The sequence below is a fragment of the Gambusia affinis genome, linkage group LG19 (assembly GCF_019740435.1).
Source record: "Gambusia affinis linkage group LG19, SWU_Gaff_1.0, whole genome shotgun sequence".
NCBI lineage: Eukaryota > Metazoa > Chordata > Actinopteri > Cyprinodontiformes > Poeciliidae > Gambusia > Gambusia affinis.
In genome coordinates, this window is record NC_057886.1 from 11,818,829 (window position 1) to 11,846,350 (window position 27,522).

General features: G+C 40.7%; 1 protein-coding gene across 6 annotated transcripts; it reads left to right on the top strand.

Moving 5' to 3' along the window:
- Positions 1-215: 215 nt before the first annotated feature.
- On the top strand, positions 216-27,141 carry grid2ipa (glutamate receptor, ionotropic, delta 2 (Grid2) interacting protein, a). 6 transcript variants are annotated; one of them, XM_044101217.1, is made up of 23 exons: positions 218-697; positions 3,089-3,342; positions 3,430-3,762; positions 3,851-4,005; positions 13,913-14,188; positions 14,687-14,772; positions 14,888-14,957; positions 15,422-15,718; positions 16,589-16,740; positions 16,904-17,068; positions 17,821-17,927; positions 18,025-18,172; positions 18,247-18,575; positions 19,386-21,713; positions 22,553-22,640; positions 23,097-23,186; positions 23,281-23,477; positions 23,586-23,741; positions 24,082-24,168; positions 24,259-24,388; positions 24,459-24,577; positions 24,667-24,831; positions 25,167-27,141. In XM_044101217.1, the coding sequence occupies exons 1-23, from the start codon at positions 616-618 to the stop codon at positions 25,245-25,247; spliced, it is 5,895 nt and encodes a 1,964-aa protein (XP_043957152.1). In that variant the 5' UTR covers positions 218-615; the 3' UTR covers positions 25,248-27,141. The 6 variants fall into 6 exon arrangements, 5 of the variants coding, with proteins under 5 accessions (XP_043957152.1, XP_043957154.1, XP_043957155.1 ...); XM_044101219.1 differs by having other exon boundaries at positions 19,398-21,713; XM_044101220.1 differs by lacking the exon at positions 16,904-17,068.
- Positions 27,142-27,522: the final 381 nt, after the last annotated feature.

Here is a 27,522-nt window from a genome sequence, read left to right on the forward strand (position 1 = left end):
CCTTGAAGCCCGTCTTGCAGGCGACAGCTCTAACTGGTGTTCCAGTACTAGACGCTATAATCAGAACCGTCCCTGGCTGGGCTGCTTCGCGGCTCGGTTTCTGGGTCACTCCTCAGCCCTCTGAGAGGGCTTCATCCACATGAGCAACAGAGGGAGACAGTGAGAGAGGGTGGGAGAGAGAAAGAGAGGCGAAGGTATTTATAGAAAAATGGGGCTTCGCGGTACCTTTCCTTGCAATGAACCATTTCAGGACCAAGTTACTGTGTCCCAGTTTCCTGCTCGCTGCTCAGCCAGAGGGTTTGGACCGAGGCTGAGGTTGGACAGCCTCACCCAGGATGGAGAGCCCGACTCTCACACGCTCTCAGCTCCACAGCTTCTCCCGGCTACTTTGCTGATTCAGAGCAGAAGGAAGAATTGGTCCTCACAAGCCACAAATGTGACCTGGGGGGGACAGTGTTCGTGTAGGTGGGTAGAGGCTTCAGGGAGGAGGTGAGTCAGGTCAGGTGGAGGAGCAGCTTTAGGGTGTCCAAGGGGCACCTGTTGGCTGCGTTGACCCCCTAGTCGGGGGGTGAGGAAAGGCTGGCTGGAACGTGCCCTGCCGCAAGCCGGGCAAGGATGAGGCGCTTCCTGAGCAGAAAGGGCCGCTTCTCCCTGCGCCAGAGCAAGTCTGGGACCCGGAGCGCCGCCAAAGATTTCTGTAAGTCTTGTTTCTCTGACTTGATCTTTGTTGTATGACGATATTCCTGAAGGGCTTCTTTTGCGAGAGAGAAGATAAAGAAAAGCTACAGTAGAGCGTGTATCTGGGACGAAGGGTGGAGAAAGCAGAAGACAAGTCCTGACAGTACTGCTCAGTGTTACGAGAAGGCATGATGTCCTTATCTATTTTAAATCAGTTTTCTTCTGATTCTCTTTGATGAGCTGACAGCAGTTTCTCCATCACTGATTCTTTGATTTATGTTTCATACCGTTGGTCTGAAGCCTGGTGTGCCACTGAGATCTGATTTGCCCTTCAGCAGAAATGACATCATTTCCAATTCAGACTCTTTCTACTTAACTTTTAGGAGAAATTGTTGCACCCTTCTTTTGTGTGTCAGTTTTCATGTCTGACCTGCTAAAACCTTTAAAAGAAATAAAACAACCGCACACAATTTTACACTTATGCAACTATGCTCTGTTGTTTTGAATTAAAATGGACTACTTTCAGTTTACTTAGGCGATTAAGTTATGAAATTCACAAATCCCAACGACATCATTTGAACCATGGTTTATTCTGAGCAAATCTACAAGACAAAAATAAAAAAAACAAGGGCACAAGAGATGTGCTCCTTTAATACAAAAATTGCTATAAAATGTACTGCGCGTTCACTGTGCTGCACCATAACCTGCATATTTTTAATGTACCCAGATTAATGTCCTGTACAGATGAAGTCAAGCCTCTATTGGGACACTTTGTACAGCAGCAAAATGAGGCCAGTGACCAGGGGAAGGCCAGCAGTTCAACATGTGGTCCAGATACCAACAGTCACAAATAACCTCCTTCTCTGTTAAACTTCTCATCTTGCTGTGATTTGTTCGACTTACAAAATGTTTTTTGTCGTTCCAACAAAAAGACCAGTGTACCTGCTTACACCCCACTGGGCTCATCAGAGCTTAATTATCAGGCCTCCTTCATGGTTTTATTGTAAGCAGACATTTTCTTAAAGGAACACTGCCCAAGAAACCTGATAATGTCCCTTATTTAATATAAAGTAAAGAACGGCGCCATGCTAAAGTACTCCTACCCATCAAAGCTTCTCACATATTGTCATGACACAAGCACTAATCTCACGGTATTGTTCAGGGATTTTTTGTTATGGCCAAACATAAAGTGGTCCATGGTTTTTATTTTTAATTTCTAAAACTATGGAAAGTGTGGTATGTAATAACTACTACATTTTGGGGTACGTTTCTGGCAGCTGTGAACATCTGGGTAAAAATCAGCTCAAGCTCAGTCATGCTGGATGATGATAATCTGTGAACAGCATTTTTCATCTCTTGCCACCAGCCTTCGAATCGACAATCTAATACATAGTTATGTATTTAGCTTAACAATTTCATTGTAGCTCTGGCTGTATGTTTAGGGTATTATCCTTCCTAAAAATGAACCACCTCCTCCTTTTGCAGCCTTAAACAAGTTTTTGATTTTTTTTCCAGGATAGTTGTATATTTAGCTCCCCTTATCTCCATCTGCTGACCGACTTTCCCCATCTCTGCTGCCCCCCAAATAGAATGAGGCTGCCATGTTTCAATGTAAAAATAACAACAATGATAATAATGAATAATAGTGACCCGGAAACCTGGTTTGTTTTAGTGTTCATTGCACAACTAATGTTGTCCTTTTACCATATTATCCTGTGGATCTGTGCAGCTCCTCCAGAGTTACAATAAGCTTCTTGGCTGGTTCTTTGATAAATGATTCTCTTCCTGGCAACATCACACATACTGTAGGGGAGTGGACATGCCTTGATAGGGTTGTAGCTCTGCTGTTCTCTTCCCAGTTTTAGATGATGGATTGAAAAGAGCTCAGTGAGACATTAAAAGCTTGGGATGTTGTTTTATCACCTAACTCGGCTTTATGCTTCTCCCTCACTTCACCCCTGAACTCTCTGCAGTGGCCCTTGGTCTTCATGATGCTTTTTTGTTCACTGATATTCTCTGTGAACCACTGAAGCCTTCACGGGATGGCTGGATTTATACTAAGAGCAAATTACACTCTGAACGCATCACCAATTAGGTGACTTCTTAAGGTTGTCTGATAGATTAACGGGTATTAAAGGAAAGAAGGGTGACTACTAACACACACCACACTTATTTTTCTTTCTAAAAGGAAACAAAAAATTATCTATTCTTTTTCTACCACTTCGCAATTCTGCACTTATCTGTGTTGGTCAATAAAACAAAAATAAAATAAGATTAAACAGATGATAAAAATATGAAATCAAACATTTGAAAAGTTTTAAGAGGTAGAAATATGTTTGTAAGACACTATGTATCCATCATTCAAGCACCATATTAGTTTGAGCCTCTCCAACTTCTGTGTGTTTTTTAGACCTTGGTCTCCCTGCCACCAACCAGAACTGGCCAGAGGCCTTTGGCTTCAGACTTGGAGGCACTGGGCCCAGCTACATCCTGTCTGTAGTGGAAGGCAGTAGTGCCTTCCTTGCCGGCTTGCAGCCAGGTGACCAGGTGGTGGACATTGAAGGCCAGGATGTGACCAACCTCAGCACACCAGCTCTGATTGCTCTGGCTCAGACCCTCAAGACTGTACCCCCCAGTATTGGCGTTGTGTCACGGATCGAACAGGTCAGCAGATGCCTAAATATTTCAGATTTAGTGTCCGCTTTGTAGAATCTGGAATAATTTGGCAAATATTAACATACTGTTCCAAAGATTGACATCACTCCAGGCCCAGATGGCCGTTTTGGCTTCACCATCGTGGGGGACAGCCCTCTGATGGTTGAGGAGAGCATGCCTGGTGGTCCGGCTGCACGCAGTGGCCTCAAAGTCAACGATTACGTCATGGAGGTCAATGGCATCCCGGTGAAGCATCATGAAACGGCAGCAGCCATGATCAAGGCGGCGCAGGGCCGACCCCTCCGACTGGGAGTGCTCAGCATGGCCCGCCGGCCCAAGCGGCTGAGCAGCAGCATGCGGGTTCTGTCACAGAGCGGAGACAGCATCAGGGAGAGTCGAGCTCACAAGGCTATGGAGTTCAATAAAAAGGTGAGTGTGAAGGTACTTCTTTCGCTCACATGGCTCCAGTTTTATTCTGTCATCATGAGTCCTTTTAACATCGTCTTTATCAAATCAGGTGGAGGAGGTTCTTTCGGAGGAGCCCGATGTGAAGGAGCAGCTGTTTGAGGTGCTCAAGCAGTACGCCTCTGACAGGGATGTGGAGGTTCTGGCTGAAGCCTTGCCTGACATTTTGATCACAGAAGACCATCAGCAGCTGATCGACAGCGTCAGGTAGCTGCTTACTTCTAACTGTGGCGGTGTTTTTTGAGGGTCACCCCAACGCCTCTAAAAACTCAAATGTCTGGCTGGAGGCGTCATTGTCAGAACAATTAACAAAAGGTTCTCAGCACACGTACAGTTGTGAAGCCAGAACAGAACTACGGTTTTCTACCAGAAAGAAAGTAGCGCATGAACTCAATGGTGTTTGAAACTGAGGGTCATTAGAGTAGGGTTGGCTGTTAGGGTGGAGGTGGGGATGGGTGTCTATCTCCAGCAGTCATTGGACGAGAGGTGTGGTACGCCTTCGACAGATCGGCTGTATATTACAGGGCAACACAGAGGATAAACAATGCATACGCACACATTCTCAGACAATGAGAGAAAAACCCTTACAAAAGATATTTTGTGCACCAAATTCTTGATTTTTAAAAAAATCACACTGAAAGAAGAACTATTCAAGTGCGTTATTAAAAGTCCATGACAATACAACATTCATTTCATAGATGAGTGTAGGTAAATTTCTGATTCTCTGTATTTTCTGAATGGGGCAGAATTGATTCGATTTGATTGGGTGTTTGTTGAGTTGTGTGTGGGGAGGCAGAAGAAAGGACTCGCCCTGGGCAGCATTCATTAGAGGACCGCCAGTAATGCTTTCTTTCACATTCAGAGTTAGGCTATAATAACTACCCACTTGTTCCATCCTTGTGGGGAATATGAAAGCCATGTCATATAATGTAAAATGTGTGCAACTAAAACATAGCAGAAAAAAAATTTGATTTTCAACCCAGCTTCATTTATTGGGAATAGTTTGCATGAGTAAAGCAAAAACAGTTTAAGTTGCAAATATGTGACAAAAACATACAGATTCCTCTAATAGTGGATTTCTTTCCAGCCAATACACTGTTTTTGTGAAAAAATAATCAACTGACTGTTGAATAAAATGTCAGAAACATTTCCAACAAACCAAACGGAGGGATGTTCTGTTGTCTCTAGTTTCAAACTCCTGAACTGTCTAGCATATTATATCCCATAATAGTTTAGACTTGCGCGACAGTGGAGCTCACTGAGGCAGCAAAACCCGCTTAAATCCACAATGAAATAAATAATTTAGACCCACTCCACCCCTTCATGATTTGACTGAGAAATTTCTCCAATGGATGAGTTTGCCCAAATATCAACCACTCACTCTTATCCTCGTATGCGTGGATGTCACTCATCTGTTCTCACCTTTCAGGAACTGTACAGTATGATTAGAAAATCTCTGCCTGTATTGCATTTCTTCTTCCTCAGCACTGATTAGAAAACCAAACCCCCTAAACACAACACCGCTGCTCACGTTTGCAGTTTTTTTTGTGTGTCACTTCACCTCACTCTGCCTTCTTCGCGCTCACTTTGACTTTCTCTCAGTTGATTTCTTTCTTCCCTGTTTCTCCCTGTCAGCTGAGATTCTCGCTCTGAGAAACGCTCAATCTGCTTTTTTTTTGTTTTTTTTCTTTTTATTATTTTTGTGGATCTCTTTACTGGATGTTCATATTCCCTCCTCAGCAGACAGCTCATAGCTGCTGCAGCCAGTTTGCTGCTGGTGCTTGAGATGTGCACACGTATGAATGCAGGGAATCATGCAGATGCTCCTCACACACATGCAGACGTAGCCGCTTTGAAGTTCCATGCTGAGGGAAATTATGGACTGCTGCCTCAGGTGAGTGCTGGAAAACAGCTTGGCATGGCGTGGTTTCAGTTTTTCAAGCTGTTAAATGCAACCCGTGGTGAAGTTTGCTGTCTAAGCTCTCTGTTCATGAGGCAGTTTGTGGCTTGTCATTAAAAAACTCCTTTTATTGCTGTTTTTATGGCTGATTTTTTTAGAGGGTATTCGGTTTCCGTCTTGAGCTAGGGGACATTGTAGTTGGTGTATATCAGTTTCTCACAATGGGCTATCCTCTTCCTCATAAAGCTGCCTGTGAATATTCTTTCCATTTTTAGATTTGCATATGATTTAATTATGCATAAGTGATACTGAGATTTTTTTCCTCCCTGTTTTTTCTTTGGCTGTTTTTGGCACAAGGAATAGAACATACAGAAACTCTCCCTATATGAGACCCAGGCCGTCCATAGAGAAATCAAAAGTATATCCAGATAGTTTAGTTCTGGAAAAAAAAAAACCCCATCAATTTTGATGGTTTGTTTTGTTCTAATGGGCAAGAACTAATGAGCCATCTTCTCCCCAGTTCTTGTGTTTGTCCCAGGTGTCCCAATTTCAAACAGGATGTGCAGATTTTGCTAAATGCTCCAAATGAGCAAACCTTTCCAGAAGAAACTCAGGATACCTGTAGTCTGGCATACTGCAGGGGGTTGGGCTTCCAGGCTGCCCACCAGCCTTGCCTCAGGGTGTTGTGTTGATGTATATCATTTCCTCTGAATCTTATTTAGAAAAATGCTTAAGATGAAAAAACTCAGTTTCTTGGGGCTACTTTCATATTTTAAAGGCATCTTTCAGGTCTGCTTGTTTACTTAAAAACGTGAGACTGGGGAGGATGTTTGTGGATTTGTTAATCACTTTATACCTGAAATTTTCATGAAATGAATGAAGAAGATGCTCACACAGCTTTCTAAGAGAGATGAATATACATATTTCCCAATTCTTCATCTTGTTTTTCAATCCATCCAGTTTATTCATACAGTGCAAATTTCGCACCATCAATTCAAGATACAAACAGGTCTGATCATGTCCATTAGAGAAGGACAACTAGTTTCTTACAGGAGCAAATCTACACTGTAACCATGTTATGCAAATGGGTGGGATGGTAAAAACTGCACAAAATTACTGGTCCAGGATTACTTTTTATGTAATTAAAGATGACACAGAGTTAATGGCAGCAACAGGCCACTCAGACATTTTTGACACATAATGTTCTTGTTGATGCTATGAGTTCAAGGCCACACCGCTTGGGTTCAGTAATCTCAGCTGCATGATATAAAAGCACAAACGGCTCATGATCTCGCTGGTTTGACATGCTTGATGTGCATGACAAAGCAATCTGTCAAGGAGTATTAGTGATAGTGGGTTTATTACTGTACAATGATCTGAAAGTGGCTATAGTCAATGGCATTAATGGATATATTGATTAATCCTTCCAGGAAAAAGACACAGCTAAGCAGAGATGTAATCAGCCAGAGGTACTTACTATGGGAAAGAAAAACAAAGAGACTAGTTATGGTTAATTGCAGTAATAACTTTGACAATGAATACACTAAGCAAAGAGATAAATTTAAACACAGATTTGCAGGGTTGTCTCTGGGTTACCGTCAATGAAAGGAAAACACAAAGTTTGTCATTAGCAACAACTGTGCTAATGAATTTGCCCAGGAAGGAGACTGATTTAAACACGTAAGCTTTTAGCCAGGATACCGTGACTTTCTATTGGAAAAGCACTTGGAGTTACTGAAAGAACTTAATCATTCACTCCACATAGAAAAGATACACAGTTAAACTCATAATGACTGGGTCAGATTTGTCTTCATTGGAAAAATAACACCAAATGTTGCTCCTGTTGGGAAAGACCTTCCAAGCCAATGAATTATTCGGCTAAGACTGCAATGCAAAGGTCTCTTTAAGTATCCACATGATGAATCTCAACAAGTCTCATTGAGATTCATCCAATTTTGATGAAAAATTGTCTTAAAAGGAAATTGTCTAAGCACACTAAACTGGTAAAATATCACCACTGCTTACATACTGAACTGAGGTAAATAATTTATTGTCAGTTTGAACAGTCAGATAAAGTAATGTCAAAATTTGGGATCAAAGCACCGCATCGCAGGTCTGTCAGCTTGATAGTCTCAATATGTTGTGTCTGATGAAATCTACAAATTACTCTCCAATAGATCAAATAACCCAACTCCAGCATAGTGGATTAAAGATTATTGGGGTGCTTCATCACCATCTGGGTGCTTGGGATGTAAGTTTTAGGTGTCTGTTGCTGTCACCGGATCGCTCTCTTATTTTCCCCGCTGTCTCCTATCCATAATCATGCATCACGGTCTGTCAACATCTTCCCCTCAATCGCTGTCTCTCCCTGTGACAGTCTTCAGTGACGCGCTCTGCACACAGCTGTCAAAGCTCTCCCATCGACCTCTGCAGGAAGTCTCGCATCAAAAGACTCGAGGTGTGTTTAACAGCTTATATGAAGTTTTACTTTTTGTTTTCATGTCTCATATGGCCTGACCAGCTGGGCCATGCTGTGCTCCGTCTGCCGCTGCCTCCCACAGGATGTTTTCTATTTTTAAGCAGCCTACTTCTTTGAATAAATTCTCTTTTAGGTTTCTGAGTCACTCGCTGGTGTCAATTCTTAAATTGTGGCTGAGCTCAAAGGTCACTGATCTCTGGACTCACAGCTAGAGTATCTGCAGTGGCAAAGGAGGCAAGCTTGAAAGACCTAAAAACTTTTCTAATATAGTTTCATTATATCATGATGAATTTCATAAATATATAGGGAAATTTATGCTTCTGACAATACGTCTATATGTAGTGTCATGTTGACAAGTTACAATAAACTATAGTAATGTTTCTATATAAATGAGATTCAAAGTCTAATAAAAATCAGTTATACTGATTTTTTAAATTTCCTCCCATGAAACAACTTCCTTTAAAAAAATTTAATAAACAAGAAACACTGGATTGCTGGAGCGATTATGAACACATCCAAGGATTAGGGGCGAGGGGACAAAGTAAAAAGTGTCAATATGAAGAAAAACTTTACCTATTTATTACAACTGAACAGGTTGGACAAAGCTTCTTCATGCATTCACCGGTTCTGTGTTGCTTTCTGTCATAGTCAGAACTCAGCTTGAGGTAGTAAGGGATTTCAAGAAAGACAATGTCACAATGACTTATTGCCCGATCAGAAGAGTATTTGGAGTAATCTGAGGAACTCAGATTCATGACCTAAGAAAAAGAGAAACTCAGATTATCCTGTGTAAACAGTAAGTTTTTAAACCACATTCTACTCAAGGAGAAGCCATCAGCACAGGATAGATGGTTGTTATGACTACATCTAATAAATTTTGAAGTACCCCTCGAGGAAAGCATTTTTTGCACAAAACGCATCAAATGCCTGTGTTGGGATTATGGATACATTCAAAGCACACCAAATATGTTTGGTTTTCATTCTTTTCTTTTCAAAAATGTGATTGCATTCAATGGAAAATATGACGAAGAAGAGGCAGAGAAATCTGTCAACGCTCCTGCTGGCGAATGTTACTGTTTCCTACACTGATCCAGTCATTGTGCTGACCTGCCTATGAAAGTCCACAGGGACTCCTTTCTCTTTTCCACTTCTTTCATCTCTCCCTCCCCACCTCTGTTCATCTCATTCTTTCCTTCCTCCTCTGAGGGGCTGGATGATTTGTCACTTACTACCTCTGACTGCAGAATGATGGAAAACCTTATGGGGAGGACTAGCTTTCAGCTGTTAGCGAGAGGGTCAACCTGTGTTGATCCTGATCCTTTCCTTTCAGTTAGAGCACCTGAAAATGGGACAACGTAAAGAGAACTGCCCCCAACATGAAGGTGGACAACAGCTGAAGATGCTGCATGATGATGTTTTGGAGGTTTAGAACCAGCCACTCTTCTGGTTTTCTCCCTCCCTGAGTCCCAGCTTCTCTCTTTCTTCATTTGGCTGCTTCCCAAGCCTGCAGCGAGTGCTTTTCAGATCCAGGACAACCTTCCCGTTTCTCCTTTGCCTTATCTTCCTCCTTTGTTCGGAAGAGTTGTTCCAGCTGCATGGAGAGCCACCGTGATAAGGACGAGGCATTTGTATTGCTCAACTAAATTCAAGCACTTCCTCGTAGCCCAGAGGAGCCATGGGAAGAGACAGGAACCTTTCTAGACACTTTAGGTATGACAGCTTTACTTTCATCTCAGAAATGTAAACTGTGCATTTTTTATGCTTTGTTGTTGGGTGTATTTGAAGTAGCTGACAATTGTTCTGCAATTACATTAATTAAGCATGTTTTGATGATACATTTCACACTTCTCTGTATATCTGTAAACTTACACCGTACCTGAAAGCATTTAGTGTTTTTAAATCTGCCGAAAGAAAACTTAGCTAAAACTCTAAAATAGAAAAAGTTTGGATCTTTTTACTTTGAAAGATTTTTTTAAAATTATTTCCACTCCTTAGAATTGATAACTTTGGGTCTTATAATGTGCCATGCATATGCACACTCATGCTTGGCCCAGCTGTCAAACTGGCTGATCAGAAGTGGGTCTGCTAATAATTGGTCTTGCAATGTGCTTCCCAGCTGATTGCAGTTGTCATTCATTCCTCTGTGCATTGTGTCCTTGATCCACCCCTCCGTCAGACCCAATTATAGACTCTTCTCGGCCTCCTTATAATTTAGGGCATCCCGGAGCCTACATCCAACTTTAGTGAAAGAAAGCGCTAATGTTTGAAAGGGATATTTTTTCAGGTCAAATAAAACCTTACAAATCAATTCCCTTAGTTTCATTCTTCTAATTTATTAGCACCCCTGATTTTAATACTTAGTAATAACAACATTTTCTCAAATTCTCTGAAAGAGAAACCGGCCTGCAGCATCACAGATCCTCTGCCATACTTAACAAAGAACACACTTTTGCATATTTATCCTTCATTTCACACTGAACCCACCTTATGATAGTTTGTTGTCTACAAACAAACTTTGTCTAATCTGACCAAGGCACAAAGAAACATTTAGCAACATTTGTGTTTGTAATGGTAGGACAGAAATAACTTTTTGATGCTTTCAAAATAACCAGTTGCTGAAATGTCTAATGGAAAACCATTAGACATGATCAAGGTTGAATGATTTTTTTTTTTCAATTTAATGCTTATTAACAAAGATAATAGAAACATAACATTAGTTAATTATGAAACTAGACATTATAATTTGTTGTTGCAGCAATTTTACAATTTTAGTAAAAAAGGTAGAGAGGTTCAGTGCTTTGAGCAAGAGGTAGAAATTAATTCACCCATAAATGAACTCGGTTAGTTTCTTTCTCCTGTCCATCATTTAACCAATGGTGGACAGCAGTGATGTGTTTTCCGGAAAGCTATATGACCTACATAAACTGTAAACTACAGGTGCCACAGATATATGTCCAATAGTTACATGACCCTGGCCTAGAAAGAGCTCCAGTTCTCTGCTGTCTCTCTTTCTGCTCTCCTAGTTCCTTCAGATGCAGCAGCTTGTGCCTCTTCAAATGCATCTTTCACTAAGATTAAGACAACTTCCTCTTATTACATAAAAACAGGTCATGAAGATGGGGTTGTAGCAGGGTGTGACAGATGACTACCCCATCTGGGAAGTGTTGACTGTTTTTCTGCAAGAGTGCACAAAACACTTAATCACTGTCGCCTACTTACACAATTTCTCTTAGTTTGTAATTTACAAGGTTTTGCTTTAACACAACAGAGAACATTATCTTGCAATTATTGAACACAGTACCTATTGTAGCTTACATCCTAAAAATGCAGTGTGCAATTATAATGAGCATGTCGGCTGCTGCGTGAAGCTAAGGAGACTGTAGCTGTCAATCAGCTGGAAAAAATACCCTCATGAATCAGCAGTTATTTAAGGACTTCCTCGATGATTGTATTTGACGTTATGAGTCTGCAGACTGACAGAAAGTGTGGATGGAGAAAATTGCAAAAGTTGCAGGAAAGCTTTTTTGCTTATAGGTGATCACAGGATGAATGTGTTGACCTAATCTGAAAGGAGCATTAAAAGCACAACAATCAAAATTTTGGAACTTTCCAGTCCATCGTTTATGGTAGAACTCTACCAGAATCCCTTATCTTGACTTAATAATATCTGCTCATTCTGTCTAGCATCATGTCACCACTGTATTTCACAGTGGGATTTGTTATTTTTGATGGTACTCAGTTTTAAGCTACCTTTTAGAACTGGTAATCAACATACTCTGTGTTATCAGTTGTCTGTTTGTGTATGCCTATTTGGATAAATCTTCTAGATTTGACTGAAAATGAGATTTGTGTTGTTAAAAATACCTATAGAGGGGAAACATGTTAGTTCTCTTTAACAACAGAATGTATAAGAACGACAGTCAAAATATATTTTCTAGCCATCTTGACATGAGTGATCATTAATTAAGTCAGAAGCAGTTTTAGCACTAGTAGAGTGCTAAAACTGTTTTAAACCTATGAAACAGCCGTGACCTTCATTTGGGTTATTCGTTGAATGACCCTGATGAAGGCCACAAGCCAAAGCGCTAAGTTGTGTCTTAGCACCTCAAGTGTTGCTGGATTCTTCTTACCAGATCGGTAACAGTTTCCCTGCACATTAGAAGTTGTTATAGAAACCCTTTTGGTTCAACATTTCAATGACCAGTGTCTTCCACAACAAAAATAGTTGAAATCTCAAACAGATAACATTTACTGTAAACCTTCAGCCTACCTGACATCTATTTTAAGTCTTGCTTTTTCTCACTGTGTTGCAGCCGGAATAACTTTAAACTTCTCTGTAGGTCCTCTGACTTCATCTTAAACATGTCACAACAAAATGGCTAACTTTGTGTCTTCTCCACATAGTAACAAATTCCACACTGAAGAGTGTTGATGTAAGTGAAATCTGTATGTAGTCATGAATGGTGGGTTCACTGATAAGGAAAATGTCTTACTTTTATGTTTCTGTGCTGTTACAGATAAGAGGTAATCAAACTCAAAATCAGTTGCGTCTCTGGAGAGAACATATTTAATTTATCACAAAGTTTTCAGAAATAGCTGTTTAGAGATTTCTACTTCATTGCTGAGCCTGAATAATGAGTTGTGCTGTGTATAATGGAGGCACACTGGAATTAATGCAAAACCAAAACCTCCTTTTCCTCCTCTGCACAACTGAAGCACCCGAGAGACAAAGAGACACAGATAGAAAAGAGAGAGAGCCGTGCTTATGATCGAGGCAGCACAATTTTTCAGGTGGGACAGGAAAGATAGCATGCAGAGATAAAAAGAGCTAATAAGGAGTGTTTGCCCTTCATTTACTGAAAACACATACTCACTACACTACTTCTCATCACAGGTTTTGGTAATTCTTTATCAATTTAAAGTGAATTTCTCTCATTTTGTTACATCTTGTTAATTCCCTTGTAGCTAACTGCTCAAGGAAAACCCATGCAGCACACAACTGAGCATTGGGGATGTTTAATGGAATCAGACTTCACTTGACCTTGAATCCCTTTGCAAGAAACATTTCTTTATTTCAGCTGTTGGGGGATGATAAACTGTCCTGCAGGGAGGAAACTGTCTTAAATTTGATCTGAACAATATGATTCCTTCACTAAACTTCATTCTGTATTGGAAATAATTATTTGCAAACTTCTCTTATCTCTTTCCATTTTAGAACCCATATTTTAACCCTACATATAAACACCCTTTTCTGCACAGGAAAGATATGAGTTGGCTCACAGAAGCACCACAATTCACAAATTATAATTCACTCTTATTGCTTCAGTTATTAGTTTTCTCTTCTTTGAGAGGAGCCAAATGTTGAATAATAAGAGGAGGAAAAACACTATTAGGGAGGAGTGCAGTGCTGTCTCCCAGAGGTAGCTCATTCACTGAGCTCCCTCCTTTTTTGTTTAATAGCTGTGAGCTGTCACTGATTCTGAGCACTCTTACCTACAGCTGCTGTGATCTCACAACAAAGCTCCCCTCCTGCAAGCATAGGCAGTCTTATTCAAATGTTGGACCAGTTTCTTTCCTTCTGTAAAGCATGTGTAAACTGATCTGTTTCTCGTGAAACCCTGGAACGGTTCGTTTGCAATAACTTGGACTAAAGAGGGGGATTTGCGTCGAAACGATAAAGCGAGCTTTTCTCAGTCAGTTTGTGATTGTTTGTGTGGTTCCGCAATGTTTGCCAGGATCTTCATTCCCAAAAAGCACCGGGAGCGTTTCGACGAGGTGGTCTCCCAGAGCCTGATGAGCAGGCTGAAGGGCCGCAGCTTCAGTGATCCCAGCCGCAGCCACCTCCGCCGCAGCCGGAGTGAGGACCACCCTGAGCGTCTCCTCGTCTCCACCCGCGCCAGCTCAGTGCCACGCACCCATGCAGAAGAAGGTGTGATCCCCCCTGCCAGAGGCATGCGCAAGACCACCTCCCTCATAGCTGGCCACTCGGGTGGCACCACCACCAACTGCAGGTTTGCATCAAATGACAATTTGGGCTTTCCGGGGCAATTAGCAAAGGAGGAAAGTTTATAAAAAGGCATAATTATAGCTTATTAAGCTGTAATAAAGGGCAATTAGTTTGGGCAGCTTTTTTCGCCTCCATTATTAAAGCACATCATGATTTGAAATCAGCTTTTTGTGTATATTTGTGTGATTTTAAAAATTTGTTTGATAATCTGAAACATTTAAGTGACAAAAAAAGTAAACTACAGTTAAAAAAATAAAATAAAAAAGTAAAATCCCGTTTTAGCAGTGTCAGTGTTCTCCTGCATTTCTTCTCGATCATGTTGTTCTAGAATATAAACTAATTCTGGAGACATTTAAAAAAAATACTTTCAAATACAAAGATCTCTCCTGTAAACATCCTGTCACCGCCTTTTGAAAACTTCTAAGGCTGTAGCATCATTAAGCTTTGCTAAGGAACATACTGCCTATGCTTAATTTTTCTATTCTGAAATCCATTTCTGCAGGACAGTCAGAGTTTGTAAGGGCAACATGAGTTTTGGCTTCACCCTGAGAGGCCACGCTCCAGTGTGGATTGACTCTGTGATCCCCGGTAGGTTTCAGCGTTTGTTTTGCGTTGCAAATAACAGTTCACAGAACTCAGTGACATCCATTGAACAGTGGTCGCTTGAGAATTGTATCCCCTTGCATGTTGTTTTACTCTGCAGAAAGTCCTGCAGACAAGGCCGGTTTGAAACCAGGAGATCGGATCCTGTTTCTGAATGGGCTGGACATGAGGTTGAGTTCCTGCTCATATTCATTTCATAGATGTTATCCGTGTGCACAAATAGCCTGTTGTACATCAACAACTTTACCTCAAAATCAGCAAAAAATGCCACAAAAGATTATTTGTGTAAAATATGTAAAGATGTTGTCTGACTGTCGAAGATTTCCTGTTTGTAGGTGTTACAGCTACCACACTACATATTCCCATTTGGGCCTAACAATAGCTCAACTTTAAAGACAAGAGATAAAAAGAACACAGATAAAAGATTGTAGAAGTGTCTTCTGAGAGAAAAGAGAACGTCAGTACTCGGTTGCTATTTCAAGCATAAATAAAGCAAAATAATCTGCTGCTTCTTCTTTAGTATATTGTGATTTGGGAGATTTTTTTTTTTCCTGTCTAAATCTGTGCTATTCGAAAACAATTTCCTAATGTTTCTCCATTTGTTTTGTTTTGTGAAAAATATAATTTTCTGCAGGACCTCTTCTCATGAAAAAGTTGTGTCCATGCTTCAAGGAAGTGGGGCTATGCCCACCCTGGTTGTGGAGGAAGGTCCTCCTACTTTTCCTCTTGCTGAGCAGGACCTCGCAGTAGGATGCGTTCCCACTGAGCGTGCGCGCTCTCCAGTGCTCAGTTCCCTGCAGTGGGTGGCTGACATCCTGCCTCCCAGCATCAGGGTTCAGGGACGTACCTTTGGACAACAGCTGGAACATCTACTGACCATCCAGGAACGGTATACCATCTGCAAGGCCTTGGAGAACTTCTTCCAACACAGGTGAGCTCAAAAGTTGAGGAGATCATGAGTGGAGAGATAAAAAGGAGTTAGAATTTAGACAAATGAGTATATGTGATCCAGAACAATAAATTAATTTTAAATTAAATTTCTTCAACTATGGTAGAGTAAAAGTTTGAGAGATGTTTAAGGGCTTTTCAGTTGTGGTCCTAAGGTGTAAAACAACAAAACTGTGGGCACAAAAAGTAAAACAAAAAGCAGAAAATACCGCAAAAAATGTTGGACCACAGCATTTATTAAAGCAAAAACGAGGGAAGATCTGAAGGGAATATTGTTGTTTGTTGCTCTATTTTTAAACATATTTTAGTCTTTTCTTTCAGGTGTTTTTTATATTAAATTTTCGCTTTTTTGGTTTTATGTAGTATTTCCTAATTAAAGGTTTTCATCACATCTTGTTGCTCTTTACAGTTGCTGAGATTTATTATTTTCCAACCATCAAACTTTTTATTATCAGGGTGTTACCATCTCATCCGCATATCTGAAACTATTTTATTCTATTAATGTTTTACGTTTTTTGTTTTGTTTAATTTTATTTAAATGTCATTCCGAAATCCTTATTTCTACAGATTTAATAATAGAAAAAAGGTTCACATTCCACCTATTAAGTAACATCTCTCGCTAACATCAAAATTTGGATCATATTAATCAATTTGAAATAAGGCAGGGAATTCTGTTTTTGAAATTCAGAGAATTCCGATATTCCTGATATTTATGTTTGTCTTAGCTCACACGTCTGCATGGTCTGTCCCTAAACTTAAGCTAAGATTTTCTTATTTTCCTCTTAATCAATGTGACCATTAATTGAACAGCCAGGTGATCGCTTTCACCCAGCCCGTGTTTCCATGGTCACAGGAACGTTGACACGCTGATTGTGGATGTGTTCCCGGTGCTCGATACTCCAGCCAAACAGGTGATCTGGCAGTTTGTTTACCAGCTGCTGACCTATGAAGAGCAAGAACACTGCCAGAACAAAATTTCACGATTTCTTGGATACAAAGCACCAGGTTTGTGCCCATTTATTGCGACAATTAACGTCTATGTGACTCATTGAGGGACTGTCTTGAGAACATGATGGGAATCTTGAGCTAAATCAGTGGTTTGCTGAACTGCTACGACCCTTCAAACTTTGTTTCCTCTTCCTCTGCATGACCTGTATGTGTGTTCCAGTTCCACCACCTCCTCCTCCTCCCCCTCCTCCTCCGGAGCCCGAGTCTGCTGCCCCTGAGCCCCATCGCCGTAGCAGCTCCATGAGGGTGACAGGGACCACATACAGGAGTAGTGTTAGGGGACGTAGCTCTGATGACCTGGTCATTGGCACACACTTGGGCATGGGTACTGACATTCAATATCTCTGCATCAGGAACAAAACTAACACTGAGACCACTTAAGCAGTGTCAGTTGTCTTTAATGTCATTATCTCTGTTAACAAAACTGCACACACCCATGTGTAGAATGCCAAGCATTTGTGACATAAAAAAAAAAAATCACGAGGTTATTTCAAAACTTGTATCGTCATTAATGTAACATAAATGACCTACAATTCTAAAAACAAATGTATTAACAACAATAGGGGCAAAAAGTTCAAAGGTACAACAGCCTGGCTGCTAGGTGTACACACCCTTAAACTGATGTTGTTGAAATACCTTCTGATTTATTTTAAGGCTTCAGTCATCTTTGGTCAGAGTCTATCTGACTCTACAGTGCAAAAAAGTTCTTTCTTTTCTGAGAAAAGTTTGTTGTAATGCTTCCTCCACTTCCAACAATATCCCAACAATATTTTATTAGACAGTTTCCCTGCCTAATCAAATGAACTAAAGAAGACTGAATGCTTATTTTTGTTTTAACATTCATTTTTTATGTGTTCATTGTGGCTCATTTTAGTTCATATTTACTATTGTTTTTAGTTATAGTTTATTAACTGAACTTTTTATGTTGTCAGAGTTGCTTTTCCTAAAACTGGGATTTGTTTACCTGCAATGTGTTGCTGAAATGGTTCAAGAATTACCCCAAAGTTTGCAAATTCAGTAATACTACCAGGGCATATGGGCTGTAGTAAAGTTATGCTAATAAATGTATTGACATAGGCGTGCGTGCAGAGCCAGGACAGGACAGTGGTATGAGGTTGGCCCCCGGAGAGAGACAGTCAGGAGATGGAACATCTCTTCCTGAGACTCCCAACAATCTCACCAATGTGTGTACCGTTGCCAGATTTCATTACAAAATATAGACTGTTTAGGTTTTATTTAAAAAGTCTTACTCTAGTTCATCTGCATGTACCCCTATAACAGCTGTCAGCTGTGTATGCTGAACTGGAAAATATGTACTCAGCCAAGAGGTCCAAGTCTTTGAAAAGTCGCCCTCCTCCTGCTCCTGAGAGTTTGCTGGACTTGGAACCTTTATCCTGCACAGGGTCTCCTACAGGGAATGCCAACACAGGTACCCACAATTTCAGTGTAATGCAATTTTGTCCAATAAAAGATAAGATAAATTATAGCTGTCTTTTGTCTCAGGGGCCCGCAAAGGTTCCTCACCCCATCCCACGTGGCCAGATCCTCTACCCAGTCCACCCTCAGGCCAGTTCTACCCACCAGGGTTGACGAGCCAGACCAGTGGGGAGTCTAACCCCTACATCAGCCTGGACAGTCCCCCTCCCTCACCTCTGGAACCCGACTTTCCGTGCAGCCCACCTGTTCACCGCAACAACAAACGGAGGTACACCTTCTCAAAACCTCCTCGTTCAGAAGACACAGATCGCTTTCTGGATGCTCTGAGTGAGCAGCTGGGACAGAGGGTGGCAATTGTGGATGACTTCCTGACCCCTGACAATGACTACGAAGAGGTATGGTCAACACAACAACCTTTGTAAATTGAATGGCCAGCCTAATCTTATCCCCTAATAAATCAAAAATCAATACCATAGTCATCTCTCAACTAACATTTCATTTGTCTTTATTTAAAAATCTAAAAATCTGGACACAACTCCTTAACCCACCAATGTACTAAATAAACACAGCCTGGGGGTTGAGGGGGGGATATATTTGCTTCATATATGAATTGTTAAATTAATTCTCAAATTTCTTGTTAATAATAAAAAATATTAAATAAATATTAAATAATTTCATTAGTACTTAATCACTTAAGTCTGTTTTTAATAAAAATGACTGTTTAGAAAAAGTGAATATGAATTTGACACTATTTAATTATCAATTTGGTGATATTGTGTTAACAGTCTACATGAAGAGCCAAACATGTGAAATCATTTCTGTGTCACTTTTAACCCTTGATAAAGAGGTAATATTTGAATAAATTATTTTGAATGGAATATTTAAAGGAACATTTTTGTCTGTAAATGAGCAAGCTTACAAAATCATCTAAAATTAAAAATTATTCTTCACTTTATCTTATAGCAAAGCGGTCCATGTTTAATGTATCAGCTATATAAAAACACATTACTTTATTTATATATATATTGTTTATTTTAAGGGAACATCCAGCCTAATCATAAACTAGTATCAGAATTAAAGAAAGAGATTGCCTTTGGTGTCATTATATATTGAAAAGTTGTCAGACCTGTTTAAAATTTTACATTTTCCACAAGATCCACTTTGACATCAAAGGTCTAATGGTGTGTACTTGGTGTTAATGTCAGGATGTTGTGCAGATGGACTTCCCAGATGAGGAAGATGAAGATAATGAAGACGAGCTTGGTGTGGATGAGGAAGAAAACGGAGGATTCGTAGCTCCAGAGTTAAGCAGCCCGAGTGACGTTCAAAGCAGCAGCGGTGAAGAGAATGCCTCCTCCCTCACATACTCCTCTTCCTCTGATCACATACCTCCTCCCCCTATGACACCACCTCCACCTCCACCTGTTCAGTTCAATGACCCGCCTCCTCCACCTCCTCCGGCACCCCCTCAGAGTCAGCCTCAACACCAGCCACAGCAGGAATCCATTACCTACACCCCTGAGCACATGCCGAGGGCATATGTGCCAATCCGTCGGAAATCTGGCCCCCCTCCACCACCTCCTCCACGAAGCAATCCACCACCAAAACGCCATTCCTTGCATAAAGTCATACCTACAAGAGAAGATCTACATGTTCAAGCTACCTTACAAGAGCTAAAAGCATACCAGGAGAGACAACAGGCTTTTGAGGAGAGGCAGGCATATGAGGAGCAAAAAGCTTATGAGGAGCAACAGCTTTATCAGGAACAACAGGCCATTAAGGAGAAAATGTTCAAAGACAGACAAGCTTATGAAGAGCAGAAGGCATATGAAGAGCAAAAAGCTTTTGAAGAGCAGCAAATGTATGAAGAGCAGCAAGCCTACCAAGATAGACAAGCCTATGAGCAGCACCAGGCTTACCAGGAACAAAAAGCACATGAGCAGCATCACGCCTACAAAGAACAGAAGGCCCTTAAAGAGCTTCAAGCCTACCAGGAGCAAAAAGCCTATGAGGAGCGTCGAATTTACGAGGAGCATCAAGCATATCAAGAGATGCAGCAGATTTACCAGAGTCACCAATCGATGCCTGCTCAGCCAACACAACAAAAGGCCCATTCACCTCTTCCTCTCCAACAACCACACCAGTCTTTACCTCCGCTCCCCTCCCAAGAGACCTCCCATCAACATGTTAACCACCACCTTTATATGATGCGACAAGTTCAGCAGCAGCAACTGGCCCACCAGGGCCTCCACCACAGACGCTTATCTCGTTCAGCACCTCCACCACATCAGCCATCACCCCATCCCCCACTCCACCCTGGCCAGCAAGGTCAGTATGCAGAGGGAATCTACCAAAGTCATCAAGGCATGAGACCCCAACCCCACCATTCATCAACAGAAATACTCCACCAAGGCCCAGCACATCATTCCTCCTCTGAGATGCTCCATCAGTTGCACCAATCACAGGCCCACCATTCGTCTGCAGAGATGCTCCAACAAATGCAGCAGGCCCACGCTCTCTACTCATCATCAGAAATGCTCCATCAAATGCACAAAGCCAAGGCCCATCACTCATCAGCTGAGCTTTTACATCAGTCTCAGCAATTGCAGCAAATGCAGCCTCACCATTCATCAACTGAACTTCTCCACCAGATGCACAGAGGCCAAGCCCATCATTCTTCAAGTGAGCTGCTCCATCAGATTTATCAACCCAAGCCCCATCACTCATCAACAGAACTTCTCCATCAAGTCAACCAAATACAACAACCCAAAGCCCATCACTCCTCCACAGAACTTCTGCATGAAATCCAGCAAGAGCCTGCCTCCCTCCCAGTCCAGTTTACGCGTGAGAGCCAGTCCCATCAGAGTCGCAGGAGCGTTAAAGGTCATCATCAGACAGATGTGTCATTGCAGGGAAGACTCAAAGACCAGCAGATCCAGCAAATTCACCAACCCCAGCCAACCAAACCTTCTCCGCAAAGACCCCATTCCATCCAGCAGACTCACCACCATTCCAGCACACCTCAGATCCACCACATCCACCACATGACCCCACAGCCTCCTCCTCCCCAGAATTACCAACACCAGATTCAAGTCATCCATCCTCCTCAACAGCCCCACAGACCTCAGCCACTTCTTTCCACCTTTCAGCCCCTCCAGCCTCACCAGCCCACCCTCTCCACCTTCCAGCCTGTGCCCCAGCTCCACCAGTCACAGCATCAGGTCCAGTCTGCCACCCAAACTGGTCGTCCGCAGTCACAGCCTTCACATCATCTCTTTCAGTCCCAACAACAGCATCAAGCCCAACCTCATCACAAGCAATCTCACAACCAGAGTCAGCCCCAGTCCCTCCCTCACTCCATATCTGATCCCACAGAGAATTTGGGTCTGCCTCCTCCTCCACCTCTTCCACCACCATGCTCTCCTCCACCATTGCCAAGACCCACTCTGTCACGAATGGACTCGCACCATATGAGTGTGAAGAGGCTGCGCTGGGAGCAGGTAGAGAATTCAGAAGGGACCATATGGGGACAGGTAAGTTATGAGACATTTCTAAAAGTGACATTAAAAAAGAAACAGAATATTCCCTTTTGGATAATAGTATGCCAGTTGGCTTGCATCAGATGTTCAAGGCCTTCCCCTTGACATTATAATTACAAACTTTTTGGGATATTATGTGATAAACCAACACTGTGTAGCTCGTAATTATGAAGTGGTGCAGGTTGGGCCAGAATATAGCTCAACCTGCTTTGCACATCTACAGGCTAGAAAGTTTTCTTTTTGCAAAATAGCCCAAACCCTCTTAGACTGGATGGAGAACATTGGGGAACATCAGTTTTAAAACCTTGACACAGGTTCTCAGTTAATTTTAGGTCTTGACATTGGGGCATTGGTGGTGATAATGGTAGGCTGTTTACTAATCATGTGGCTTCTGAAAGCAGTTGGAGTAAAGAGGGAATACAAAACTTAACAAATGTTACTTGTGATCTTTTTCTTTCCTTTTACCGTACTTTATGCACAATGGATAGCATGATATTAAAGTTCCAACACAATACACTGAAGTTTGTGGTTGAAATGTGACAAAATGTAAAAGAGTTAAAGGGGTATGACCAGTTTCCCAAAGCACTGTCAAACATTTCCAATGAAGAGTGAGACTTGATCCCTAGGCACATGGCCAATGCCAAACAACCCTTGAAGGATGTTGATTTTCAATGAGCGAACTTAACTTAAAATACACAGTAGCAAATACCAAAACATTTTATTTTCTACTTTAAGATTCTAAATTTTTCTTGTTTTTGCTTTATCAACAGAGATAAGCTAGATAATCTCACTGCAAGACAAATGCTGATTTTCTCTTTCTCTTCCTTTTGAAGTTGGGGGAAACTTCTGATTATGAAAAACTTCACAACATGGTGAAATATTTGGACCTGGAGCTGCACTTTGGGACACAGAAAGGCTCATGTGAGTGGATGTGAAAGGATGTTATTATCGTGGTTAAATTTGAAGAATATATTCTCAAACCATTACTTACAATTATATGAGAAATTTAAGTAAATGAAGTATAATTTTCATAAGCCGAATATTAAAAGGAGCTTTTGTTTTCATTCATTAGACAACTCTCTACTACTTAGTGTTAATATTGATTAGTTGGGTTTGGAGGCTACATTTAAAGTCCAAGAGCGATCAAATCCAAATCAGGCTTCAGCTATAATTCAGCTATCACTTTCATCTTATAGAAATATTTGTTTTTTATGTAAACATTGTTTTATGAGCAGTGGAAAGTCACTGAGCCTTTTCAGACATGTTGATGTCATATATCTTTTAAATCAAAAACGTACTCAAAAGATATTCCATCCCTTCAAATTAAACTTGTAAATTTAGTTTCAATAGAAATAAACATAAATGTCAAATTTGTAGTGCCCGCTCCAGAGCCTCTGGCGCACCTGGAAACCTTCAAGAAGAAAGACGTCATAGAAATCCTGTCCCACAAGAAGGCTTATAATGCCTGTAAGTATAGCATTGTGCCCTACATACCAATATTCACGTTTTACTCATTTTAGTTTTCTATCAAATCTTCCGCTTTCTGTTTTTCATCTTACAGCCATCCTGATAGCCCACTTGAAGCTTTCTCCTGGAGAGCTGCGTCAGGTGCTGATGAACATGGCTGCAGACAGACTGGAAGCAGCTCACATTAAACAACTGCTGCTTTATGCTCCTGATGCGGAGGAGGTGAAAAAATACGAAGCGTACAGAGAAGACCCCAGTAAACTCAGTGAACCAGACCAGTTCATGTTACAGGTAAAGTCCTGGCACATTGTAGCGCGAGTGTTGTTGTTGCTGTACAGCTGTGAAGGAACAGAGTTTCATCATGGTGATGATTTGAGGGTTATTGTTGATGTCTGTCAGATGTTGTCTGTACTAGAGTATAAGACCCGTCTGCAGAGCCTCCTCTTCAAGTGTTCACTTCAGGAGAAGACAGAGGAGCTGAGGGGAGCATTTGACTGTATCATTAAGGCCTCTATGGAGCTGAAGACAAGCAAGAAGCTAGCTAAGATACTAGAGGTACCCTTCTTCCAAGAAAATGAATTAAAATGACAAATGTGTTATACATTTGTGAAACTTTCACACATTTGGTAGGAGAACATTCCTACTCACGACTCTGTAACTCAGGATACAAATCCTTAACCTTCCACTGTACAATTTTGCCCTACTTGGAATTTTTCTATTGCCTGAAATTCCAATAAAACACTTTGAGTTGTGTGCTTGTAATGTGACTAAGTACAAAATGTTCAAGGAAAGTGTGAATTTTGCACAGTGCAGTTGATATATTCAGTTTGTTCTGTGTAGCTGAAAAAGCATTTATTATGCCACTATTCCCCCATAACATTAATCTTTTATGTAGTTTGTGCTGGCGATGGGGAACTATTTAAATAACAGCCAACCTAAAACCAACAAGACCACAGGCTTCAAGATCAACTTTCTGACAGAGGTATTGTAGTTTGTATGCCATAAATTGTTTGTCATGGTCCCGACACCTGTTTTGCATATGCATCAAACATCCTGCCTCTGTCCTGTTCAGCTGAGCACTACTAAAACTGTTGATGGGAAGTCAACGTTTCTGCACATCCTGGTCAAGTCGTTGTGTCAGCACTTTCCGGAAGTGTTGGACTTTTCCAAAGATCTTAATATGGTCCCTCTTGCAGCAAAAGGTAGGAAAACACATTAGATGTTCAACTTTTATTTCAAATCCCTTCTCCACACAAACTCACTCCATTCCAGTGAACCAGAGGACTATTACATCGGATGTAAGCGACATCCACACAACAATACAGGATATCCGCTCAGCTTGTCAGAAGATGCCTGCGACCACAGAGGATCGCTTTGCGGTCGTCATGAGTGTATCCTTCAGAGAGAACGAAAAGCAGCACAGGGAATGATCTACTTGGAGAAATGAGACGTGTTAGTTCCTTAACTTTAATGTGTGCAGAACTTCCTGGAAAACAGTCATCCAGCAATCCAGTCCCTGGAATCGCTCCAGCAGAGGGCCATGGAAGAATTCAGCAAGACAGCCTCATACTTTGGTGAAGATGGCAAAGCTACCACTACAGAGGCTTTCTTTGGCATATTTGCAGAGTTTATGAACAAGTTTGAGGTAAGGAAATCATTTTTTGCCATTAACTATTTAAATGACTACAGAATTTAAACTTGGATGCATCATATCTTCTCCCTTTTGTGTAGTTTGTTTTGCACATGTATCTGGCATCAGTACTTCTTGAACTTTTTCACCCTTTATCACTTCAATATATTGTATAAGAATGGTATGTATTCTTTTACTCAAAATCCCCAAAATATACATTATAGTTTGTGTCTGCAACATAATGAAATATGAAAACGTTTAGGCAGTACAGATTTACTTTCAAGCCATTAGACATACAATGATTTAATGAATCTAACAGATATTTTTGTTGTTGGTTTTTATCACTGCAGAGAGCTCTGAGCGATCAACAAGTGGCAGAAATCCCAAAGAGCCCCAGGAGTCCTCGAATGGCCTCCCCCCAGGCCTGGTAACACACATTCACATTTGCAGATGAGACAGAACATTGCAGCAGCTGAGACACTTTACACACACGTACAAACCCGAGGTAGGCATACCATGCACAAACATGTGCACACAAGCGAACTGAAAAAGAGAAACTAAAGATGGACATTTTCTATGCTAAACCTATAAACGTTAGTGTTGTTCATGTTACATCCTGAAGAGAGAACAAAAAGGATTGTGATCAAGAACCTTGTTCAGTTTTCAATATCTGTCTGTACTGTCTGAAAGGTAGATACTCAGTAATGTACCTTAGTTTAAGTTTCATTTCCATAATCACCCATTAGTGAGGTACAATGACAATAGAAAATAGAACATTTGTAGCAAATCTTTAAATAAGATGTATTTATATATTTAGTCTTGAAATAGATACAAGCTTTAATCAAAACTTGTTCACTGCACTCTGTGATTCTGCAGAAATCACAGAAGCTGTGGAAACTTGTTCTTTACTTTTGTCAGACACCCACCACTTTGAATGTAACATAAGCTCTTTACTAAGTGTTTTCTTAAATAAATCTCCTCAGATTAAAGGCTGTTTTACTCGCTTTTGTGTACCTTAACCTCACTGTCTGCAGACGTTTCTTCTTTTGGATGATACTTTGGATGATTATTACAACTTTTATATAGGAGGTAATGTCTGCACGGGCTGCAGTGGGCTATTTGTTTCATAGAAAAGAATGTAATTGTAATCTGAATACAGAGAGAAGATTGCAGAAGTAGAAACCATGTGAGTCTTAAATCGGGCGTGTTGCAATTTCCAAATGTTTAGCTGTGCTGCACTGTTAGATAGTGCACTCATTAATGTGTAATAGACATGTATAATGTGGTATCTGTACAGAATGAGAGTGTAAAATATGTATATGCTGCAACTCAGAGCACTGTTGTTTTCTCATTATCTCTACATTTCTTTAATTTTGTTGTATTTAACTGGATATTAATGTGTTTCTGGGCCAAGCATAGTAATACTCTACTAAATAAGGACAGTGATGTTCTTTAGTTTATAGTGAAACTGATTTACCTTGATATTAAAAATAACTACAGTATTTAAACCCATTGAGCTTTTTCAAATTTGTCACACTGCTATCACAAACCTCATTGGATCTTATGTGACAGAGACAGTGCATCGCTAAAGCAGAGAAAAAAGAATCAACCAATTTTTGAAAAAGATAAAAGATATGAAAAGTGCAGCATTCAGTGGGCTTTAACCACCTTGAGTCAATATTAGGGAATATTTTTAAAAAAGTTCAAGCCTAGTCAGATCGGATGGAGAGTGTCTGTAGAGTACCATGGATTCTCAATGATTCGGGTATGGACTTTGACTAGGCCATCCTAACTCTGGATGTTGTCACCCAGACCAATCTAGGAGATGAACCTGTGAATCAAAGTTGCTTTCTTTAATTTCCAGGCAACTCTGACCTGTTTTCCTCTCGCCACACTTTTCATTATTTACATGAAAAAAGCAAGCGTCATTTTCATTTCCTTGAACAGTTATGCACTGCTTTCACTGTGCATAACTGTTAAGGCAGTTAACAGTTATGCACAGTAATATTTGTCACGTGAAATTAAAAAAATAGTTTATTAAAGTTTGCTGTTGTGACATGATATAAAAGAGAAAAAGTTCAAGAGGGCAAGTAGTATCTTTGCAAGGCCCTGTACATAAATGCATGCCTTAGTTTTTATTATTTGAAGTGCAATTGTTAAAAAAAAAAAAATGTTTAAACCACTGTAAGCTAATGATATACTAGTACATGCTGTTTTTTGTTTGAGTACTAAAAAGCTATATTTAAAGCACTGCTCTCCATTTATCATATATAAAATATTACATCTGTATTTTTTATTGTGGCAAATAAATTCAGACAAATATAAAGAGTTGTATGAAGACTGCTTTTGTTGCATTTTTGTGACATTAACTCTTGTTGCGCCAAAGAGAATAGACTGGTTTATGACATCAGTTTCTGTAAATGCATCCGCCGACCTTTTTATTGTATGAATCTTTTTCTTTACAACTGCTGACGTGTCTCCTGCTGTCGCTGCAAGCAATTGGTCTGCAGTGGATATAAATAGTACATGAACATGACATGAACTCAAATAGGCATTCCACTTATTCTGCAGTTACTTTGTCTCATGAGTAATTTGGATTAATTTAAATCTTTTACAGCAATACTTTGGCTATTTACAGGCATGAATAAACTCTCTTTCACACACCTCTCAGTGAGGTGTAATAAATCCCTTACATTTTAACTAAAC

Bases quoted from the DNA above. Each gene is read 5' to 3' on its own strand.
- grid2ipa (XM_044101217.1), top strand. From the start codon at position 616: ATGAGGCGCTTCCTGAGCAGAAAGGGCCGCTTCTCCCTGCGCCAGAGC. The intron at 18,173-18,246 runs GTACCCACAATT...CTTTTGTCTCAG, and splicing joins TACAGGGAATGCCAACACAG to GGGCCCGCAAAGGTTCCTCA. The intron at 22,641-23,096 runs GTGAGTGGATGT...TCAAATTTGTAG, and splicing joins TGGGACACAGAAAGGCTCAT to TGCCCGCTCCAGAGCCTCTG.